We start from the raw sequence: 23,037 nt of genomic DNA, 5'->3' as shown, positions 1-23,037 counted from the left end.
TCCACATCACACTTGGATCTCACAATGCAGTTGTTGGTCCAGTTACGATATGATGTTCCGTGGCATGGGATTTAGTTAAAATCCATTGGTTTCCAAGCTAAAAAAGATAGGGTTAATTCGACCCAACCCGAAACCGACCAGCAAGGCTTAGCCAATTCCGACCCGGACCCCAGAAGACCCGACTACATTTGTTCCATGCCCGATCCAAATTCTGTTGCACAGAGTCCGACAAGACGGGTGGGATCAGGATGGTACTCGGGTCGAAACACCGACCCGTTCCATTCTTTAAAACTATTTGGGCGTAGAGAGAGAGAGAGAGAGAGAGAGAGAGAGAGAGAGTTGTGGCTAGGGTTTGCTCATCATTCGGCAGAGCTCCTTTTCGTGCATCTCAGATGTCAGATTTCTACCCTTCCCTTCTCTTCCTTTCACGATTTTGCGACTTCTTTTTCCCGTGTTATTTTTTTTGTTGATTTGTTTGATTGGGTGTGGAAGTCCATGCAAAATTTTTGGTATTTCTATGTTTCTCATACAATCTGATCGCTATTGCTCGATGAATTGCCAAAACACAGATATATATCGTCTATGGTGTCTATTCCTGTCACTAATTTCTCATTTTCATGGCTAATTTCTCGGAGCGTCTTTTAGTGCACTATACGTGTTTTTTTTTTATTTCCAGTATTGCCTTTTATTCAAATTGAAATGGGAAATTTTTGCTTTTGCTGCAACGGATGCTAGTGTACGTGTTCTTATTGGGACTCGTTGCAAGCGGATCGTTTTTTGCGCGCTGTTCAATTTTCTCATGTTGCTAATTTTGGATAATAAGAAGCCACGACCTTCTCATTGTGGTTGTGTAAATGTCAAATGTGTACTTTTCCGTCTTCGATGTGGTATCATTGATTAGGTTAGTTTCTAATTCAATGTGCAGCAATGGAACATCCTGATGATGAATGCCGCAGGGTTGGAGGAGAACGTCATGCTAAACAAGATGATGAGGTATTTTATGTTTCTTTTAATGGCAGAAGTGTTTTCTGTAGAATTTAATGACTATATATTATTGCTCAAAAGTCAAATTCTTACCATGGGTGTTGCTTGCAGCATATGTTAATAAATTAAATGATCTTAAAGTTTCTATCTTTTTGGTACTTCATATTTTTGCAGTAGCCCTTTTCGAGTTGAATCTGGTTGCCTTCTATATTTTGGTCCCTAGTTTCTAAGTTTTTTCAGGATGTCCTTGTTTCTTTTATTTCAATGCTATTAGAAAATTCCTGCATCTATTACTGTTAATTTAGTTATTAATAGCTTCAGCTAGTGCTTGAAAAACAAGCAGTAGCTATTTGGGATTCTGCTGTCAGAAGGCGTAGGAGTGGATCTAATGAATCCCTGGCAACCCTCCTGCTTGGGATGAATGAAACGTTCAAAGCATGGAAATGGGATTTGGGAATTATTTTCACATTTTGGTTGCCACCATGTAGAGGCAGCTTTTAGCAAATCCTTTAATCTGATGTCCGCCCGGTTGGCCTCTGATACTTATCGTGTAATCCTTCCTAATTACTCACTTACCAACTGGCTGTACATTATTGCAATATAGATTGATTTTAAAAATCCATTGGTTTTGATTTGGTCCCGTCATGATGGTCTCTCACCTTCTATTACGCCATGTTTCTGACTGAAAAACTGGACCTAATACTGTTTCTATCCAAGTTTTGATGGTCTAAAATGATGGTTGCACGGACGATATGTTTGTGCATTAATTTTGAGGTTCATGCCCACAAACACAAAAATGGGGATAAAAGGGACGCGGTGTTAAAACATATGTAATAATACCATAATACCCGATAGGGGTATTATGGTCATTTCACAAAGTACCCCATAGGGGTACTTATTTTGTTTCTCGTATTTCACTATTTTTTATTTTTCTTTTTAATTTTATTTTTGTATTTTTTGGATACCGAAAAGGGGCCCCACAATGGAGTCGTTGGGGCCCCCAACGGTCACATATGTGACCGTTGGGGGCTCCCAACGACTCTATTGGGAGCCCCTTTGGTCTCCTCTTCTTATAAATAAGGGGTACCCCCCATGTATGTGGCATTGCTCTTGAGAGCTCCTCTTCAATAATAGTGATATTATTTTTCATGTGTGTAGCCTTTTTATAAGGCCCTTTGTATATCCCTTAGTGGATTTTCTCTCTTGTGCTTGTTGCACTTGTCCGTGTGGGACATAGTGAATGCTTTAGCATTCTTGGTTTCTTCCGCTTATTTCATTACATGGTATCAAAGCCATAAGATCTTCTAAAGGTAAAATCTTGTCTCTCTCTACTTCCTTTCTTTCTCACATCTTCCTTGTGTAGCAATGGAAGTCAAGATCGATCTATCATTCGAACTCAATGGAAAAAATTACATGATGTGGGCATCCGCAATGGAGAATAATCTCAAAGGCAAGAAGCTTTGGGGTTATGTAATGGGAACCGTTCCGGAACCCCAACTTAAGCTCACAAAGATGGAAGGAGATCAAGAGAAAGCACTTGAAGGCGATGCTCGTCTCAAGGCCATTGAAGATTATAATCATCAAATGGAAGATTGGGAGAGCAACCATGCAAAAATCCTAGCATGGTTTATGAATAATGTCGAACTTAAGGTATGTGCAAATATTGCAAAATTCCGCCGGGCAAATGAAGCTTGGTTTTTTATGAAGGGTATGTTTACCCAAAAGGATCTTGCAAGAGCTTATTTCTTTCAAGAAAAAGTAAGAACCACAAAACAAGGTGACATGAGCATACAAGATTACTATAGTGCTCTAAATCCTTTGTGGGATGAATTGACTCTTTTAGAGCCTAAATGGGTATCTATGGAGGATGTGGTTCTAAGACAAAAACAAATGGAACAAGATAGATTGTTTCAATTTTTATTTGGGCTTCGTCCCGAATTTGAACAAGTGAGATCCTCACTTCTCCATAGATCCACGTTTCCTCCCTTAGAAGAAGCTATTGCCGAGATTACTCAAGAAGAGACTAGGCATAGCATGGGTAAAAGCATAGAGGAAGTTCTTGCCGTATCTAAACCCAACAATCATGTTAAAACATACAAACCACCTCATTTTGGTAAGCAAGGGAGTGGTGGAAGAAAAATGATTATATGTCACCATTGTTATGAGCCGGGACATATTAAACCCGTTTGCCCAAAGCTAAATGGGGCATTCAAGCCAAAGGTGGCTTCCGTTGAAGAATCCACCACCAAAGAAGATGACGGCAAGAACGGGAATCTCAAAGACACTCTTGGACAAATCTCCTTGGCTCTTCAACAAATTTTAAAGGTCACTTCTTCCACCTCCGGTGCCGCCATTGTCTCATCATCACCTCCCGGTACGTACTCTTGGATTTTAGATTCCGGAGCTTCTTTTCACATGACCCCTCATGAAAATGCATTAACCAATGTGCACACCAATTCAAAAATGTCTTGTGTCTCTACGGCCGATGGAACTTTTCTCAAAATAAATGGTGTTGGAACTCTTGATTCTAAAAATGTTCAAAATTTCCTTGTTCCAAAAGTTAGAATAGTTCCAAAATTAAATCTTAACCTCTTTTCCGTTTCTCAAATAGCCGACCATGGATGTGAAATATCTTTCTCATCCCAAGGGTGCTTTGTGCAGGATCTCCGGTCCGGGAAGCGGATTGGGCAAGGCCATAGGAAGGGAGACCTTTATTTTATGGATAATTTAATGCTTCCAAATACCTCATTTTGTACTTATGTCCAAGACAAAAATATTGAAACTTGGCATAAAAGGCTTGGACATCCAAGTTACTCTAAAATGTATCTTTTTCCTTTTGGACACAAGTTTTGTAAAGAAAAAGATATCAATTGCAAAGATTGCATTTTTGGCAAAATGAAGTCTACTCCTTTTCCTATTAGATCCTTTGTGACAACAAGACCTTTTGAATTGGTGCATTTCGATGTTTGGGGGCCATCTCCGGTTCTATCTAAGTTACTTTTATTGATGATTATACTAGATATGTATGGATTTATTTTCTTAACTTTAAATCGGAAGTTTTTAACTTCTTTAAAGAATTTCATGCAAAAATTCAAAATCAATTTCAAAGTCAAATATCCATTCTTAGATCCGATTCGGGTGGAGAGTACTTATCAAATGATTTTCAAGCATATCTAAAACAACATGGCATTTGTCATAAAAAATCTTGCCCAAGAACTCCTCAACAAAACGGTCTAGCGGAAAGAAAACATAGGCATATTTTGGAAACCACTAGATCCTTACTCATTTCTAAAAATATTCCTAAAAATTTTTGGGCCGAAGCCGTGTTAACCTCCACCTATTTAATCAATAGGATGCCATCTTCAAAATTGAATAATATCTCTCCTTATGAAAAACTTTTTAATATGACACCCGACTACAATCGTCTTCGGATTTTTGGGTGTAAATGCTTTGTTCTTTTACATAAAAGAGATAAATTGTCACCTAAAGCAATAGAATGTGTATTTTTAGGATATGGTGAAAATAAAAAAGGCTATAGATGCTTTGATCATAAAAACAATAAGTTATTTGTCTCCAAAGATGTAACCTTTTTAGAAGATGAAAATGGATTTGACATATTGGAAAAATCAAATGAAATTGATTATATGTTTATCAATGATCTTTTAGAAGATTCAAATGATGACTCTTTGAGTCATCCGGAAATTTTAGAAAATACTCATGATTCTCATGATGATGATGTATCACCAACTAATGGTGACAATCTCCAAGTATACACTCGGCGTGAGGAAGCCCAACCTATTAATGCTTTAGAAAAATTCTTGCGGCTTAATGAACCCCTAGAAGAAACCTCCCTTAGGCGTTCTTCTAGAGAATCAATTCCACCTAATAGGTTTGTCTCATATGAAACTCTTTCACCTAAATATAGAGCTTGTCTAATAGCCTTGCATTCTTACTATGAACCCTCCCATTATAATGAAGCAAAAAGTATACCTCATTGGGTTGAAGCAATGAAAGTTGAACTAGATGCTTTAAATAAAGCTAAAACTTGGGAAATAGTTCACCTTCCTCCAAATAGGAAAGCTATAGGATGTCGATGGGTCTACAAAGTCAAAACAAAAAGTGATGGTTCCCTAGAGCGCTATAAAGCTAGATTAGTTGCTAAGGGATACTCACAAGAATATGGCATCGATTATGAGGAGACTTTTGCTCCCGTGGCTCGCATGACAAGCGTTAGAACTTTAATTGCGGTAGCATCATCTAAGAAATGGCCTATATTCCAATTAGATGTTAAAAATGCCTTTCTTAATGGTCAGTTGAATGAAGAAGTATATATGGACTCTCCGCCGGGAATCAGTGTTAACCAAGGTCAAACCCTTCGGTTATTAAAAGCCTTATATGGTCTTAAACAAGCCCCTAAGGCTTGGTATGATAGATTTAGTGCTATCATGTTACAATTAGGATTTCGCTCATGTTATACTGACACTGCTCTTTTTGTTAAAAATGCAGGTAATAGTATTATCATCCTTCTGCTTTATGTTGATGATATGATCATCACTGGCAATGATGAAAGCGGTATTCTTAAAGTTAAAAATATGTTAAAACATAATTTTGATATGTCTGATCTGGGTTTCCTCAGGTACTTTCTTGGTATAGAAGTTGCATACTCTCCTCGAGGGTATATACTGTCACAGATGAAGCTTGCTGCAGACATATGTTCCAAATCTGGGATTTCAGATGATAAAAAGGTGGAGACTCCCGAGGTTATCAATGCTAAACTACGACTGGAGGATGGAGTTCTGCTGGACGATCCTACGCCCTACAGGCAACTCATAGGCTCCCTCACCTATCTGACTATCACCAGGCCCGATATTGCTCATGCTGTGCACTCTGCAAGCCAATTTCAGCATGCTCCTACATCTGTGCATATGAGTGTTGTGCTCCGGATCATTCGATATATTAAAAATACTTTGACTAAAGGGCTATTCCTATCCTCAATCTCTTCCTTAGATTTACTAGCTTATACTGATGCTGACTGGGGAGGAAACCCAAATGATCGAATCTCAACTACTGGCTTTTGTGTGTTCCTAGGAGATTCGCTAATTGCTTGGAGGTGCAAGAAACAGCAGAAAGTCTCATTGTCTTCTACTGAAGCAGAATACAGGGCTATGGCAACCACTACAATGGAGCTGGTGTGGCTTCGAAGTCTTTTCAAGATATGAGAGTCGAAATTACTGGGGCTTCGAAGCTTTGTTGCGACAACAAAAGTGCTATCTACATTGCCAGCAACCACACTTTCTTTGAGAGGACGAAACATATTGAAATGGACTGCCATTATGTAAGTGATGAATATCTTCGTGGGACAGTAACACTACCATATGTCACTTCAGAATATCAACTTGCCGATTTCTTCACCAAAGCCCTGCCTGCTCCTCGCTTCTTGTTCCTCCTTGGCAAACTTTCGGTTATTCCCCCGTAAAGTTTGAGGGGGGGGGTGTTAAAACATATGTAATAATACCATAATACCCGATAGGGGTATTATGGTCATTTCACAAAGTACCCCATAGGGGTACTTATTTTGTTTCTCGTATTTCACTATTTTTTATTTTTCTTTTTAATTTTATTTTTGTATTTTTTGGATACCGAAAAGGGGCCCCACAATGGAGTCGTTGGGGCCCCCAACGACTCTATTGGGAGCCCCTTTGGTCTCCTCTTCTTATAAATAGGGGGAACCCCCCATGTATGTGGCATTGCTCTTGAGAGCTCCTCTTCAATAATAGTGATATTATTTTTCATGTGTGTAGCCTTTTTATAAGGCCCTTTGTATATCCCTTAGTGGATTTTCTCTCTTGTGCTTGTTGCACTTGTCCGTGTGGGACATAGTGAATGCTTTAGCATTCTTGGTTTCTTCCGCTTTTTTCATTACACGTGGCTGTAGACCAAACACTTAAACATGCAAGGACCTGTCAAAATTTTAAAAAATTTGTAGTTTTTTTTGAGCAAACTTGTACCAAAACAATCTTAGAATTGGTCTGAAGACTCTGAACCATAACATTTGTACTGGATGGAGAGTTTTTGACTGCTACATGGGGTTTGCTATGCTAGCATTCTGGGACATGGCAGGGCCTAGTTTAAGAAAATACTATATTGGGCTATCTTTTCTAGTTATTTTTTTCTCATTGTTTGCTAATGCATCACACATTGAATAATGTTTGAGCTGAAGGCTGGGTTAATTGTCGTTGCCCACTAGTCATTCTGCATTGCACTTACAATGAATTTGACAAGTATAGCATGACTATATCAAATTTCTACTCTTAGAAATGGCAATCCTGTTTTGTAGGTGTGACTGTTTTGTGTTTCAAGAACCTCAGCTGTATTTGGGAAACTGGTACCGATTACTAGAAATGCCAATTCCGCTCAGCATTAGTGGCTCCAAACAAGAGGTGGAATTGCCAAATCCACCAAAGTCAACTCCTTATTTGCCAAAACATGAATTTGCTGTTTCCATTGAATGACCAGTTTTTAAATGCAGCCTTATTTATCTTCACGGGATCTTGGTAGCTTTCTTGTGTTTCTAGCTGTTTAACTAAGATTGGTCTTCCCTTTTGTTGGAGAAGTAAAGCTTTATTAAATCAGAAAAGTGAGAACAATGAAATGGTGAGGTGTCACAAGATGAGTAGGATTATGGAAACAAATTTAAGTATTGTCTGGTGCCAGTGGATGTGAAAATCTATTGGATATCAGTGAGTGGCATTTAGTTTTTTCTTCAAACAACATTGCCAAATTGCACCTGGAAATGCAAAAAATGGGGTTTGTTGGAAAGCTCCTTGAAGATCTGATTCTTCCTCTCCTTCCAGATGAGCCATCAGGCAGTGAATAACCACCATTTCCAGCTTTTCAGCTTCAAAAGATAAAAGAAATGCCTACTTCATGAAGTTGATTTGATGGTTAGACGATTGTGGAACGAGCAATCAGGAAACCCTGCCCCTATTGATGGACTTGTAAAATGATAGCATTGTCAGTTGTCACCAATATCTGTATTGGATTAATCTCAGTAGCACATTTTCTTGAAAGAATTTAGAAGCAGTTTTTTTGGGGGAAATATCTGCAAAGCTTAAAAGACAAGAAAAGGGCAAACCTGGAAATGCTGGAAACACCTGAAAATAAAAAGCCTGAAATTTTAATAGAATGTTATAAAACTATCTGGGTAATTCAGTGATAGTAGCATGAAAAGTTTAAACTATGTTTGAATTTCTTGGGGTGCATTACCTTTAAGACACATTGTTGAGTTTCTCTTCAGAATGGATGAGTAGTGATCACTATGTTGCATGGCAAGTGGCTTCTTTAGAGGGATCAAGGTTCTACATTTTGTGTGATAAGGAATCTTGGTTATGTGTACTGTCAGGCGTGGTATAGTTTTCTTTAATGGAGAGTTGATAGATAGGCTAAGAACCCAATACTAGAAGTCCTTTGATTTGAGTTAATTGCAATGCTTTGTGTTGCCTTTGGTAATGCCTGCTTCAATGGATCATGCAAGTGGAAGAAGTTAGTGAAGTTCTAAAGGTTCCTTCTTGCTTATGGTTAGAGATGGCATGACAAAGTTTGAGAAGTAGATAATGTAGCTTCTTTCTTGGGGATGACATATGTGACTTGAAAAACCAGCATGGAGATTGGATTCTTTTTCTTTTTATAGAAACACAAGATTTAAAACAAAAAAGGAAGAGTTCATATGTGACTTAGCTTGGCATACCAGCCAGCCAATAAAAATAGCTATGGCTCACCCTCTGAAAGGAGGAGGTACTAATTCTTATCCGTAAGAATCCTATGGAATTCTCATGCTATAGATTACCTTCATCATTTTCTAGTTAATAAAAATGAAGAGTGAATTCTCAAGTAACCAATACATGCTATTGATTGTGTGTGGCTTAAACATTTCTTGATCTGTTTATCTACAATAGGCACCAAATAGAAACTAATCTCTCAATAACTACACTGAACCACGTGTGGCCTCCTTTAATCAAGCTATATTTACTAAAACCTGTTCCTGGAGCTATGGTAGATGTTGAGAAGGTGAAGTTTTTTCATTGGGAGCTTTTTCATTACATGTTTAAGATTGTAACACCAACATAAATTCATCAAGTGCCCTTGAATGTGTATTTCATGAAATAGCATGAGCTTCAGCTGAGCAGCTAGGAATCCTAGGGGCTCTGTGTTTAGCTGTTGATAGGTGGTTATTTCGTGTGTACTTGATATGTTTGGCTTATTAAATGGTAGTGTCTGCTAGGAGTTTGAAGTTGAACAAACTTTGACCATGAAGTGTGAATCTCTATTTTGTCTAGATTCAAATGGAGAGAATCATTCTTTGGTCATTTATACATTGAACGACTGTAGAAGTTCCACTCAAACTTTGTTATCAATATGTTTCTTGAAAACATTCATCCACTTATTTGATCCATGTTATGGACCTTATGGTTATATCGGTCATTTGAAATATCACATTGTAGTAAGGTGCAGACATGGATCCAAATCAAATCATTTCTTGGTTTAAAAGTTTCAATAATTTGCCTTCATCTGTTGAGCAACTTCTATGATCTGCTCCTTGCTGTTGCATTTTCCATGTTATTATTCTAGGAATTGGAAAGTGTGGAGAGAAGTAGGAAGAAATCAACCTACTTAACAATTCCTTTTAATATTTATTGGGCTTTCTGTTTTATCATTTTTTCCTCCCAATTTTTATTTTTCTGTTCCCTGTCTTCTGGTTTTGGAAATTCCACAGGAATTACTTGCTGGGCTGACTGTGTAGGCACAACGAAGTAGATCTAGGCATTTTTTATCTTCTCTTTCAAATTATGATTTAAATTGTCAGTAATCATTTCTTTGCCAGAATGTGTTGGTCGCTTCAGATGTTTAGCATGTTCCAGGTGGTTTATACATGTTAAGAGTATTTAACCATTTTCTTATTGTAGGAGGGTGTTGCACGCCTTGAGGAGTTTAAAAAACTGATTGAGGCAAAGATTGCTCTACGTCAAAGTAATTTGAATCCTGATAGGCCAGGTACATTGTTGTGAAGTCAGTATTCAATCTCCAAAAGGGATAATTCCTTTGCAAATGAAGTTGAATGTATCACTGTTATTGTAATTGGGCTATTTCATTTGTACATCTTTAACTTGATGAAATAGCTGCTCTTCTACTGCTATTTTTTCTTTCCTTATTTCTTTAAAAGTATATATGACTAGGTAAGTTGCCTTTTGCTTTTAATTATGAGCATTATCTGGGGGCATATCTATCCACAAGTCAGTGGATGAATATGTGAACTTTATATTATATATATTTCTTAAAGTGAATTTCGGTGTGAATATCTGGCACTATGATGTTCTATTTTTTAGGAATCTTTTTAGAGTTCTGTAACTAAATTATATCTGTTGTGCATCACTGGAGGTTTAGCATCACCGTGTATGTATATGTGTGTGTATATATATATATATATATATATATATATATATATATATATATATATATATATATATTCTTGGTGTTCTTCTTTTGGATTTTAACACACTTCAGAGGTGGTTCTACTTTTTTCAAAATGTTATATTTGTCTATGCATGAGACGGAAGATACTTCCTTCCAGTTTATGTTCCTTAGGAGTTATTTGCTTTTGAAATCTTACATGGGAGCATGTCTGTTCACAAGTTGGATAAATATATGAACTTCAGCTAATGAAATATCTGACACTATGATGTGCTGTTTTCTGTTTTTTTAGGTATCTCTTAAGCTTTTGTCTGTAGAGTTCTGTAACTAAATCTTGTCTGTTGTGCATCATTGGAGGTTTGGCATCACCTATATATGCATGCTCACTGTTACCCTCTTGGTTTTATGATTTTATCACACTTCAGAGATAGTTATACTTTTTTTAATATTACATTTTCTATGTTGTTTGGGAGATGGAAGATTCTTGCTTCCAATTCATGTTCTTCGGGTGGTATTAGGTTTTAGAACCTTATGTGCCAATCGTGGTTCAATTATTTTATGCCCTGAAAATTTGTGTTTTGTGAATTTGGATTAAACAAGTCTGGTATCTCTTTGGTGTCTTATAATTTATTTTCCCCTCATTTTTTATGCTGCATTTAATTTTTTATATATGGTAAAAACATGTCCAACATAGGTTTGATTACTTCTCTTTGCATGAGATTTGTGAAAAATGCTATGTTCTAGATTCTGGCTTCTTGAGGACTCTGGACTCCAGCATAAAGCGTAATACCACTGTCATAAAGAAGCTTAAACAGATCAATGAAGAGCAACGGGAATCATTGACAGATGAGTTAAAAGCTGTTAACTTGAGCAAATTTGTTAGTGAGGCTGTCACAGCTATTTGTGATGCCAAACTCAGAACTTCGGACATACAAGCAGCTGTTCAGGTATTTCTTATGAAGCCTACCTCTGTTTCATTACATAAACTTTTCTTATGGGATATTTTTACTTATTCTTCACACTAATTTTCTATGCAAGCTTCCTTTTTTCATTAATTTTGCTTTTGATTCATTGTCATATTCTTATGGGATATTTTGATGCAAGCTTCCTTTTGTCATATTCTTCGTTTTTGATGCATTGTCATATTCTTCGTAATACCACTGTCATATTCTTTGCCTTTTGCAGTTTTTGGATTTCCCGTCACCAGCTTCCTTTTTTCATTATTTTTGCTTTTGATGCATTTAACCTTGGTTTTGTTGTAGTGTTGGTTTCTATGTCATACGGATACTTCACTTGGTGTGTATCCCTCATTGACACGATATGACACAACAGCTGACACACCATGTCTGTCACATGGACATGACAAAAGGATAAACTCTTGTGTGTGTTTGTTTTTCATCAAATAGTATGTAAAAGAACAGGACATTAGAGTGAATTGCAGTATCCCTTTGCCATAGTATCACGTCACTTCATGGACATATCTTTGCCTAAAACAGACAACACTATGTCCTTAACTTCAGTTATTTCCTTTTATGATTTTGATTGTTTATTTTGTATTTATTTGTTTTTTTCTTTTAAAATGAATGACTGCCTTCATTTTAATTTTCAACTTAGATTTATTATTTTAATGTTTTTAATGATAATGATTTTGAACGGTTATCCAAGATTTTGCACTTAAGATTATATTCATGCTTTAATTTTTTAGATTAAGAATCTTGAATGTACATAATTGAATATATATATATATATATATATATATATATAATGTATAAAGCTGGTACAAGTGCCTCATGTGGCCGGTCCCTAAACCATCCAATCAAATGTTCAAAAAAGGCCTACGGACATGGTTGGCAAACTCATCGAGTCATCTCGTGACTTGCCCTAGTTGTCTCGGATCAGGACCTAATCGAGCTAAAAAACTAGTATAACTCGGTTAGGACCAAACTCGGCCGAGTCACTTTTTGACTTGGCCGAGTTAGCTAAGACGTGGCTGAGTTTATCATTGACTCGGCCAAGTCAGCTACCATGTGAATGAAACATCTTGATTCTTAACTAAAAGCATTAAACATCTTTTGCTAAAAAATTAGAACATTAACTGAAAACATTAAAAGCTTTTTAATTTTTCAATGCTAGATTTGATATATATATATATATATATATATATATATATATATATATATATATATAGAGAGAGAGAGAGAGAGAGAGAGAGAGAGAGAGAGAGAGAGAGAGATGCGAATTTGAAAATTCAAATATTTTCCAAAGCATTAAACATGTTTGGTAAGTTGCATTTGGTGTTGGTATTCGTGGGTGAGAATTTATTAGCATGCAAAAGAGAGAGAAAAAGAGTTAAATAATAACATTAATACTAAAATAATGATAATAAATAAGTATTTTACCAAAATAACACTATTTTAATGCATATAATCAAGGTTTTAAGTAGTGTATCGTTACCCGTATCGGTCGGCCCAATAGTAACACCATATCGTATTGTAAATGTATCATAAATTTTTAATAAAAAAATTCAAAACATTTAAGAAATCAAGAAAAATCAGAAAAAATAGTAAAAATTCTAAAAAATCACATCACGTCAAATAATGAGTTGCACAAAATACAACCATAAAATCACATCTGAAGCATTTATGTCTCTATGAGCTTCATAAGACATCATCAAACATCAACTAGATCACAAGAACAATGCAAAATATTAAATATCTTGCAATTAAGCACATGCCACATGATTCATACTTTCATACTACATAAACAAAAATATTATGACAATAGTTGCACTCGATTTTCAATCGGGTTTCACTCATTACTTGAGTGCCCCATTGTTATGCCAAGTCATTTGATGCCATCTTTGTTTGAGGAGTCTGGGGCCTGATTTCTACCTTGATATAAATATTTAATTTTCACGGATCCAACATCGAGGTAAGTTGGCCGGGGGTTGTAGGGGGCCAACGCCTCCTGAGGCAATTTTTTTTGGAGTAGCCTTGTAATTTTACTCATAATAAAGATTTTTTCACCTTAGCCAATTTTCTTGAATGAAAAACTGGTGTAAATGCATTTTTTTAATCTTAACCCACTTCTTTGGGTGAAAAAACAGTGAAAATGCACTTCTAATGGCCTCTAGACAAATGGATAGGTTGGCCCTCAAAAGGTATTTAAAGCCCAAAATGATTTTTTTTGGCCATTTTAATGTGCGCCGAAGGTGTATTGTACGATACAACATGATACAACAGTGTATTGTACAATACACCCGATACGGGTACAAAACACACTCGTATCGCGATATGAGTATATCGTATCATAAACCTCGAAAGTAACGATACGGCACGATAGAGACAACCTTGCATCTAATTAACTCATGCAATTATCTATATTTTGTTAAAATTTTATGTTTAGAATATAAAATATCATGATCACAATGTGATATTTACATTTGATCAAGTGCATTGTGATATTTTGCAAATAACACATTATTTTTCAATTTCAAATAGTAAAAATATCTTTTTTTTTAATATTTTAAAAATATACTTAATATATATATTTTTTGAAGTTATGTTTATTATTATATATAATAAATCACACTTAATATATTATTTTTTATTTTTGTATCATAAATTACATACTTATTATTTATTTTTAATAAATAAAAAAAATTCATGACTCGCCCGAGTTACCAAGTTGACTCTCCGGAGTCACTGGGTTGTATGTGACCGATCTGATACCGAGTCCCAAGAATGCCAACCATGCTTATGGATGCGATTGACATAGTTTGTTTAATAAAAACCAGGTTTTGGATCATATGATTCCGATGTGTAAGAAGGATTTTCAAGGGCACCAAAAATCAACTGTGCATAACATATCAATTTCCTCAGCTTAAAAGTTCATGATTTCATTTTGAAAGTACATGATCCATGGTATGATTTCTGGCAACAAACTATGTTTTCACATATCCATATGGTTAGATCGAGTGAGAGAAATGTTTTTGATCCTAGTGCACATTGGGCACACCTGCCAATTCCTTATATATATATATGAATATTATTTATATATAAATGTACGACCATTGCCCCATGTCCTAAACCTTCATGTGGTTTCAAGTGTGCCCATGTCGTGTCCCATGGCTGGTGTCTCTATTTGTGATATAAGTTGGTTATCTTTTATTTTTTGGAAGATCTCTTCTATTGTTTTTAGGCTTTGTTTGGAAACTGGTAGTTTGAGGCAGTTTATGCATTTAGAAGAGTGCTACCACCTCTAGGAGGTGGTAGTTACTAAATCCATGATTTGGTGCAAATACAAAGGGGAGATGGTCTTGCTTCCTCTCCCAAATGCAGAAGCTCCCATCCCCGCTACCACTTTCCAAACATCCACTACCAAGGTAGTTTGACCATGCTTTTACCAAATGTCTAAACTCCCATCTAAGCTATCAGTTCTCGAACAGAGTGCAGCAAGCAGTTTAAGCTGCTGTCACAGTTGGATGATTGAATGGGTGAACCGTTGTTATTAGGGTGCAGACAAGCCGGACTTGAGCTGAGCTTAGGCTCAAAAGCTTGGCTCGTTAAAAAAGTTATATGTTCAAGCTGGGTTCGAGCTCGAACCGAGCTTGAACACCCTGTGTACAAACTCGGGTTGGGTCAAGCTTGAGCTTGGCTCGGCTCAGCTCGAGCCTAGTTGATTTCTTTTAAAAAATATTTGAGATAACTTTGTTGAGGGTGGGATTTGAAGCCCTCACCTCACACACAAACGTCTAATGCCCCTACCCATTGGGGTAAAACAACTTTTTGTGCTTTTCATTCAACAAAACTTCTACATATCCTAGGACTGGTCATTAGCTGAGCTTAATCAAGTTCATATGCTTGATCAAGCTCGGCTCATTTATGTTTAACGAACCTGAGTTTTTGTTCAAGCTCGGCTTTTTTACTTACTTGGACGAGTCCGTGCCTGGCTTAAACGAGCCGAGCTCGAGCTAGCTCGGCTCATTGTGCAGCTCTAGTTGTTATTTGGTAGTGGTACAGTCTTCCAGACGTTGTGTCACTAGAAGGTAATATGAAGTTTATACAAAGAACTTGTTAATGAGCAAATTCTGGGTGAAATGTTGAACAATTGTCTCTAAAACTTCAATTTTCTATCTGGATATCTTTGCCTTTATGATCTCTTTCATGCCTTAAAAGAATCCCACATAGTTCTCTTTCTAAGAAAATTCAGTAAGAATCTTGTGAATAGCACCACGTTTTTATATAGCGATATACATAATATTATATCAAGCAATTCAAGCCCTTGTTGCTCACATCGGATCACTAAACTCCTTTAGATAGGAATTTAGATTTAAAGTTTATTAAAATGCCTTTTATGGTTAATTTTGTTAATTTGTCCTAAATTTGGAGCATCTTGATGACTTTGTAGTGACCATATCTTCATGGTTTTATTTGGATAACAAAAAATCAAATTATAGAAACAAATACAATTATTTTTTTGACTTGTTATCTAATACATTATATTTACTATTTTGACACATTCTTATAGGTCAATGTTGAGATATGCTTTTTCCCTTTTTTTTTCTAGTTTGAAGTCCAAACATGTCTTCTGCTCTTCTTTGTGTGTGTGCGTGCATGCCTGCACGTGTGCATGCACATGCTCGTGTGTGTGCGTGTTTACATGCACGTGTGGAGCTATGATCATATACCTAGTGTTTTAAGCCTCTACATGTATAACACCTTACCCCTGACTGATGTCAACACGCTTGTCTGTGTAGGTAGCACGAATAATGACTCATCTTGTGAACCATTGGAGAAAAATATTGCTATCAGAGCTCGTTAGTTATTAGTAGCTTGTGGATATGCTTTTACACCGTATGGACAGTTTCTGGCCTTTGTGATTATGAGAATTGAAACATATTAGCAATTGGGACAACAGGATCTGCAGAATCCTGTTATTTTAAGTAAGTTTATGCTTGATCATTTTGACTAAAGAGGCCATCAAAAACATTTGAGCCATTGTACTGATCTTGAAGCAGTCAATATTCTTTTTGCCTGACCTTCTAAACTCAGATACCAAGTTATCAAAATAGGATATTGGCAGGTAAACTGATGTACAAAAAAATGTCCTGATGTAAGGAACAGAGAACTGTCATTTGTAATTTATCTTTTTATTGATTAAGCTAGTATGTGCTGATTCACATGAGCATTATTTGTTGTCTATAAGTTAATTTGAATCATGTTTGTGTATTGTGTTTTACCAATCAAGATCAATCTGGTTGATCTAAGTGCACAGAGATACTTTGGTGAAGTCTCATCATTTTAGGGTACAAATATTTGTATTTGGTGTACTAGAGCATGCAATGCTATCAAACATTTTTCTGAATCTCAATTTGGACTCAGGGCCTCAGGTTAGAGAACTCTATTTTGTAGAAAGTTACCTGAATCATGTTTCTTGGTGCCAAGTTGGTCGTTAAACACAATGTTTAGCAGGTAAAAAATGTTAAGTAACTGATGACCCAGCGTCATTTTAAAGGGGTGATGTGATACAGGTTGAATGTACTAGGAGAAGATAGAAGAAAGATCAAGAGTTTGAGGGAGAAACCGAGAAAGTATGGGATGAAATAATATGTGATCCCCATGCCTCATTAGCCCATAGTGCTCCTGAAAGAATACATGTAGTTGAATGGGTAAAACCCAAGCTAATGACATGATAACTCCAATTATGCAGCCGGTTGGTGGGGCCACTCTATGATGAATTTTATGTGTTGCTGGAGAATTTAGTTATAATTTAGGGTGACAGGGCTTCATATCAGATAGGAATTGAGGTAGGAATAGGACTTGGACCCTAACAATGTGTATATGTGATAAGGCTGGATGATGATAATAATGATGATTATGACAAATCTGGCACTCTTGTAGGATCATTATAATATAGCTGATACTTTGAATGACTTGTATGATCTTTCCTTCTCACCTTTTTTTTTGTTTCTTTTGGTTTCACAGATATGCTCGTTGCTTCATCAAAGGTACAAGGATTTCTCACCCAGTCTGATTCAAGGGCTCTTGAAGGTGTTTTTTCCGGCAAAGTCTGGAGAGGATTTAGATGGAGATAAAAGTTTGAAGGCTTTGAAAAAGCGCAACACATTAAAACTTCTTATGGAGCTCTATTTTGTTGGGGTTGCAGAAGATGCCAGTATTTTTGTTAATATCATAAAGGATCTAACCAGTGTGGAGCATCTAAAGGACAGAGACACTACACAGATGCATCTATCTCTAATTGCCAGTTTTGCTCGTCAAGGAAGAATTTTTCTTGGGCTTCCTCAATCAGGACAAGATATAAATGAGGTACAAATTATTTATCTTCGCTTGTAAACTTATAGTTTCTATTTACACCCTTCTTCTAAAATTATTTTATAATATTCTCAAGAATCTCTTTCTTTAGTAAAAATCAATTGTTTTACATTTCAATACATGTTCTTACGAAACCAAATAATGGAACTTCATAAAGCCTTGATTTTTCATATGTAACATTTCTAATTTAAACTACTCTACTTTTGATCTGGCAAAACAATTGGGCTATATTTGAGGTTGTTGATTATTGTCTGATGTCTTTAGAAAGTGAGAAATAAGCCGGAAAAGAAGAGTCTAAAACTGTTTATTGCGTTCAAGTAAAACTGTGAGGCCTGCTGGATTAAAAATGGGTTCTTCGCTGGTAGCACTGGCGGAGCCAGGGGTGGGCATGGGTGGGCGGTCGCCCACCCCAGAATTATGCATCCATGTGTGTTTTCTTCTGACGATGGTTAGTGCTAATCTTTTCCCATAATTTTTTTCACCTTATTGAATTGTGTAAAAACCACAGAAGAGACGGGTTATTAGTTTGTGGGAGTTGGAGTTCTCTCTTGTGAATATTCAACGAAGATCTGTGTTTTTCCCCAGCTTCTTCTTTTGTCATTTTGTTCTTTGTGAAACCGTGTAACCTACGTTTATGGGGAACCTAGCTCTACTCATCCGTATATGATCCTCTGTGGTCATAACTCCCGCTGGGATCTCATTGGTACTAAGTTGTTTTGATCAATCTGGCCCTATCGATGGGTTCAGCACGGTTGATTTAATAGAAATCAATCTTTTGGTAGTGTTCTTTAACAAAAAAAATATGATTTTCAATTTATTTTGACAGTGTTATTTAACAAAAAAAAATCATGTTTTTTATTAATGGTTATTGATTTTTGAATCATCAAAAAGTCCTGGACATAAGTCAGATTCTGTCTATTCAAATGCCTATCTTCACTAAATGGATGATGTAGATCACATACACAGGGTCCAATTTGATGAAAACAACTTGCATCAGTGAGGTCCTAATGACAGGAATGGTGATATGGATGACTGGAACCTAAATGTGGTTATGGGTGCCATGCAAAACACTATGTTTGCTTCACTAAATGGAGGAAAAGAGGGATTAAAGGTGTGTTGTTATAGCCTGGCCACGGGCAGGCGGATGCCATGAAGGCCCTCAAAATGATGAAACCAGGTGGTACCATCAACTTGATGGCCATCTCCTTCTCCGACCAGGGAGGTCGCTTCTAGAAGAGCATGTCAGATCTAACACACACAACCAAAATTTCTTCTGACGATGGGTGGGCAAAAAAATTCTAGCTCCGCCACTGGTCCGAATAAATGAATCGTCCTTCAAGACCATAGCATTGTCCCCGAGACCCGAAGTCTGCCCACCCAACAAAAAACTTCTGGCTCCGCCACTGGCTGGTAGATGTCCTTGTTGGCACTTAAAAGATGGAAAGAGAAGCACTTTTCTTTTGGATTATTTATTGAGCTGAGGCCACATAAGAACAACAGCAGCTTTCATAAAGAATCGTGTCTGGGGTCATCCACATGTAAGGATTATGTGGGCTTGAAAGTTTAGTGAGCCTTTCAATGAAAAAATTATGGTAGCAGGGTTTCATTGGTTACTGATGCATTTGCTCGCTTCTTTGTTCTAGAGATGTTATTTATGCCATATGTTTTTGTGGTACTCATTTTTGTCCTTGTTAATGTCCCCAATTGGGTGGCTTAATTTCCAGCAATGTCTCTTTCGAAAAAAGAAACAAAGAAAGAAACTAAAATTTCCAGCAATGGTTGGACATTAATGTCTCTTCCCTTGTTTTTTGCAACTAATATTTTGGTCAAGGTTGTAAGTATCATATCGTTACCCATATCGGTCGGGCCCAAAGTAACATGGTATCGTATCCTAAATGTATCGTAGATTTTTAATAAAAAAGTTTCAAAAATTTCAAAAAAAACTAAAAAAATAGAAAAATTTAGCATAAATTATAAAAAAACCATATCACATAAAACAATGATGAATTGCACAAAATACAACCATAAATTGACATATGAAAGCAACTACGTAATTTAAATTCATAACAAACCATGCAACTGATAACGGACAATGTAAATAAAAGACAATTACATAATTTAAAATTTAAACACAATTAAAGCCTTACATTTAACCAATAAAAGTTCATGATAACTAAAAACATTACATTTAACCATCTTACATGTCAATCTTCATCTCTACTGTTCTAAAGTTCTAAACTATAAAGATCCTAAAACTAAACTATCTTCTAGATCCTATTTGTCAAACATTAGGATAGTATCCTCAGTTCTGCAAGTTCTGCATCCAACTGTCGCTCGTTGATCCTTTTATGTTGGGCCATTTTTTTTTGGCAAGTGGTTCATCACATGGTTGCTAGTTGAGGAAGCGGGAGCGGGAAGCGGGATCAGGAGGCGAGGCACTTTCAAAAATTTAGGAAGCGGGAAGCGTGGGACTACTTAGAAGCGAGTCACGAACCGTCTCGAAAGCGACCTAGGAAGCGAACCGGAAGTGACCTAGGAAGCAAACCGGAAGCGACCTAGAAAGCGAGGGGAAGCGAAAAAAGAAGAAAAAAATAAAATAAAAAATAAAAATAAAAATAAAATGGAAAAAGAGGGAAGCATGGGGGATGCATGAGGGAAGCGAGGCGGGAGCATGGGGAAGCGTGCTTCCCATAAAAGGGAAGCATGTTTCCCATAAAAGGGAAACACGCTTCCCAAAAAAGGGAAGCACGTTTCCCAAAAAAGGGGATGCTTCCCCACGCATTTTGGAAGCGCGACGTTTCGTGCTTTCGAAGCGCGTATCAGGGAAGCGCGCTTCCCCTACTATAGGGGCGCTTCCGGTAACTCATCATCTTCAGGATCTGGAACAATGGTTGGAAGTCCTTATCTTTGCATTTTTGCAAAATTCTTTTTCTTTGAATTTCTTCTATTTCAATAATAACATCAACACAAAAGGTTGCAGGAATAGATGGAGAATCACATGGACATACATTTTGATCTTGACCTACAATATGTTGCTTAATTTTGTGCAATCCACCTTTAATAATAGCACCACAAAACAAACATCTCAAATTCAATGGTAACCCTAGTCGTGGTACATCATCAATGCTTCTGCAGTATTCCCAATATGACATGAACGTGAAGACGATATCAAAGGATCTAAAATAAAATAAAACCTATGTCACACGGACTCGGCTAAGGAGGCGCCGCACCCAAGTCGACACGCCTCGACACGGGTGCGGCTTGGGACTCGGCTCGGACTCGGCTCGGACTCGGTCAATGAGTCGAGGCCGAGTCCGTCCACTTTTTGGACTCAGTCAACTTTGACCGAGCCTATTTTTGTCCATTTTTTAGGACAAAAAATGTATAAAAACTAAAAAAATTATCTTTTATATATATTTTTAAAAATATATATACTTTTAGAACCCAGACTGCACAGTCTTCACCAAAGACTGTGTCTTTACCAGACTGTGATGAGCACAGTCTTTACCAAAGACTATGCTCTGCACAGTCTTTACCAAGACTGTCTTTACCAGACTGTGCTGAGCACAGTCTTTATACAGTCTTTACCAGACTGTGCTCAGTACAATCTTGGTCTTAGATATATATTTTTTAAATATATATATATATATATATATATATATATATATATATATATATATATATATATATATATATATATATATATATATACCCATGTCCCCGTGTCCAAATTTTTTGAAATTGAGCCACACTCGTGTCGCACCCGCACCCGCACCCATGTGACATAGAATAAAACCAATTAAAAAACTCAATAAGAAGCAAAAAATAAGTACCAAACACACATTTTCCCCAAAACACTCAATAAGAAGCAAATAATAGAGATTTTGTACCTTAACCCATTTTCTTGAGCAGAAAAATGGTGGAAATGCACTCTTGATAAAATCGCAAAATCCCTCTATCTTGCTTACGAATCGGCCCCCAAATCGATCTCACGAAACTTAGGGTGCGTGGGTTCCCTTCTAACGGACTCTAGACATATGAAGAACTCGGCCCTCAAGAAGCCTTTTAAATCCAAAATGAAAAAAATACAACTTTCGGCCTTTTTGAAGTGTGCCAACACTGTATCATATGATAAATACTATATCGGATGATATAGTACGATACATGGGTGTATCGTATGATACACCCGATACGGATATGATAAACACTCGTATCGCGGTACAAGTGTGTATCCTATCGCAAAACACAAAAGTAACGATACGTATTGTACCATATACAACCGTGATTTTGGTCATTGGTTTCATCAATTCCTCATGCATGTGATGCATCATACCAGCTGTTTTTTTTGTTGTAATTATTATTGCAGCAGGCCCTTATTGTGGTCCTCACTATTTACTCTATAGATTTTTCTGATTTAATTTCCAAAATGAGGAAAATATGGAATTGTTGGGGGAAGCTGTTTTTATGTTGGCTATAGAAAATTTGGAAAATGAATGTTGTAAATGTTTTAGAGGATTCACTTTTCTTCTTTGATATGTTGTTGTTCATTTTCTGTTCATTAACTTACTCTCTTGTTTTCCTGAATGCATGACAGTTTTTCAAGGATCTTAACATTACTGCAGATCAAAAGAAAAATTTCCGAAAGGCAATTTATTCATATTATGATGCTGCAGCTGATCTACTTCAATCTGAACATGCAGTAAGAGTTCCTTTCCTGTTGTTCTTGTTATGACTTTAGATTGTATATATATTATATACACGCACACATATGTATATATGCATGAATGTTCATACTGTTGAATTTCTTTTGGGTTATGGGTATGGCTGTAGAACCTTTAACTACTTATTTTGCTTTATGCATTGACTTACATGCTTCCTACTTGCTTAATGCTCACCAGTCACTTCGTCAGATGGAACAAGAAAATGCAAAGATCTTAAATGCTAAAGGAGAACTCAGTGAGGAAAATGTCAACTCATATGAAAAGCTGCGGAAATCCTATGACCACTTGCTTCGTGGTGTCTCTTCGTATGTTCCTTATGCAATTCTGTTGTCTGTCTTTGATTTTATCATGCTTATGTTTACATATATTTTTCCTGTTTGTTTCTCTGTTATATTAGTTTGTTTTGTCACCTGTCATGGTGATTGATTGTGTTTTATAATCCTTTGGCTATTTAACCAGGACACACCAAAATGGTTGGTGTACCTGTGTCAGCACGCCTCGACACGGGGGCGGCTACTGGACTCATTGCG

At 36.6% G+C, this 23,037-nt stretch overlaps 1 protein-coding gene across 1 annotated transcript in view; it reads left to right on the top strand.

Moving 5' to 3' along the window:
- Positions 1-324: 324 nt before the first annotated feature.
- LOC149813407 (regulator of nonsense transcripts UPF2) overlaps positions 325-23,037 on the top strand; it is a 67,164-nt gene continuing 44,451 nt past the window's right edge. The window contains exons 1-7 of the mRNA XM_089992132.1: positions 325-394; positions 926-993; positions 9,948-10,035; positions 11,197-11,399; positions 17,439-17,780; positions 22,381-22,485; positions 22,685-22,812. Coding sequence (XP_089848258.1) covers positions 928-993; positions 9,948-10,035; positions 11,197-11,399; positions 17,439-17,780; positions 22,381-22,485; positions 22,685-22,812 — 932 coding nt within the window. The 5' untranslated portion in view covers positions 325-394; positions 926-927. The remainder of the gene's footprint in view (positions 395-925; positions 994-9,947; positions 10,036-11,196; positions 11,400-17,438; positions 17,781-22,380; positions 22,486-22,684; positions 22,813-23,037) is intronic.

Source organism: Nuphar pumila, chromosome 16 (genome assembly GCF_984573655.1).
Source record: "Nuphar pumila chromosome 16, dmNupPumi1.hap1.1, whole genome shotgun sequence".
Classification (NCBI taxonomy): Eukaryota; Viridiplantae; Streptophyta; class Magnoliopsida; order Nymphaeales; family Nymphaeaceae; genus Nuphar; species Nuphar pumila.
Note: the sequence above shows the minus strand (reverse complement) of the source record. Positions and strands in the feature narration are given on the sequence as shown.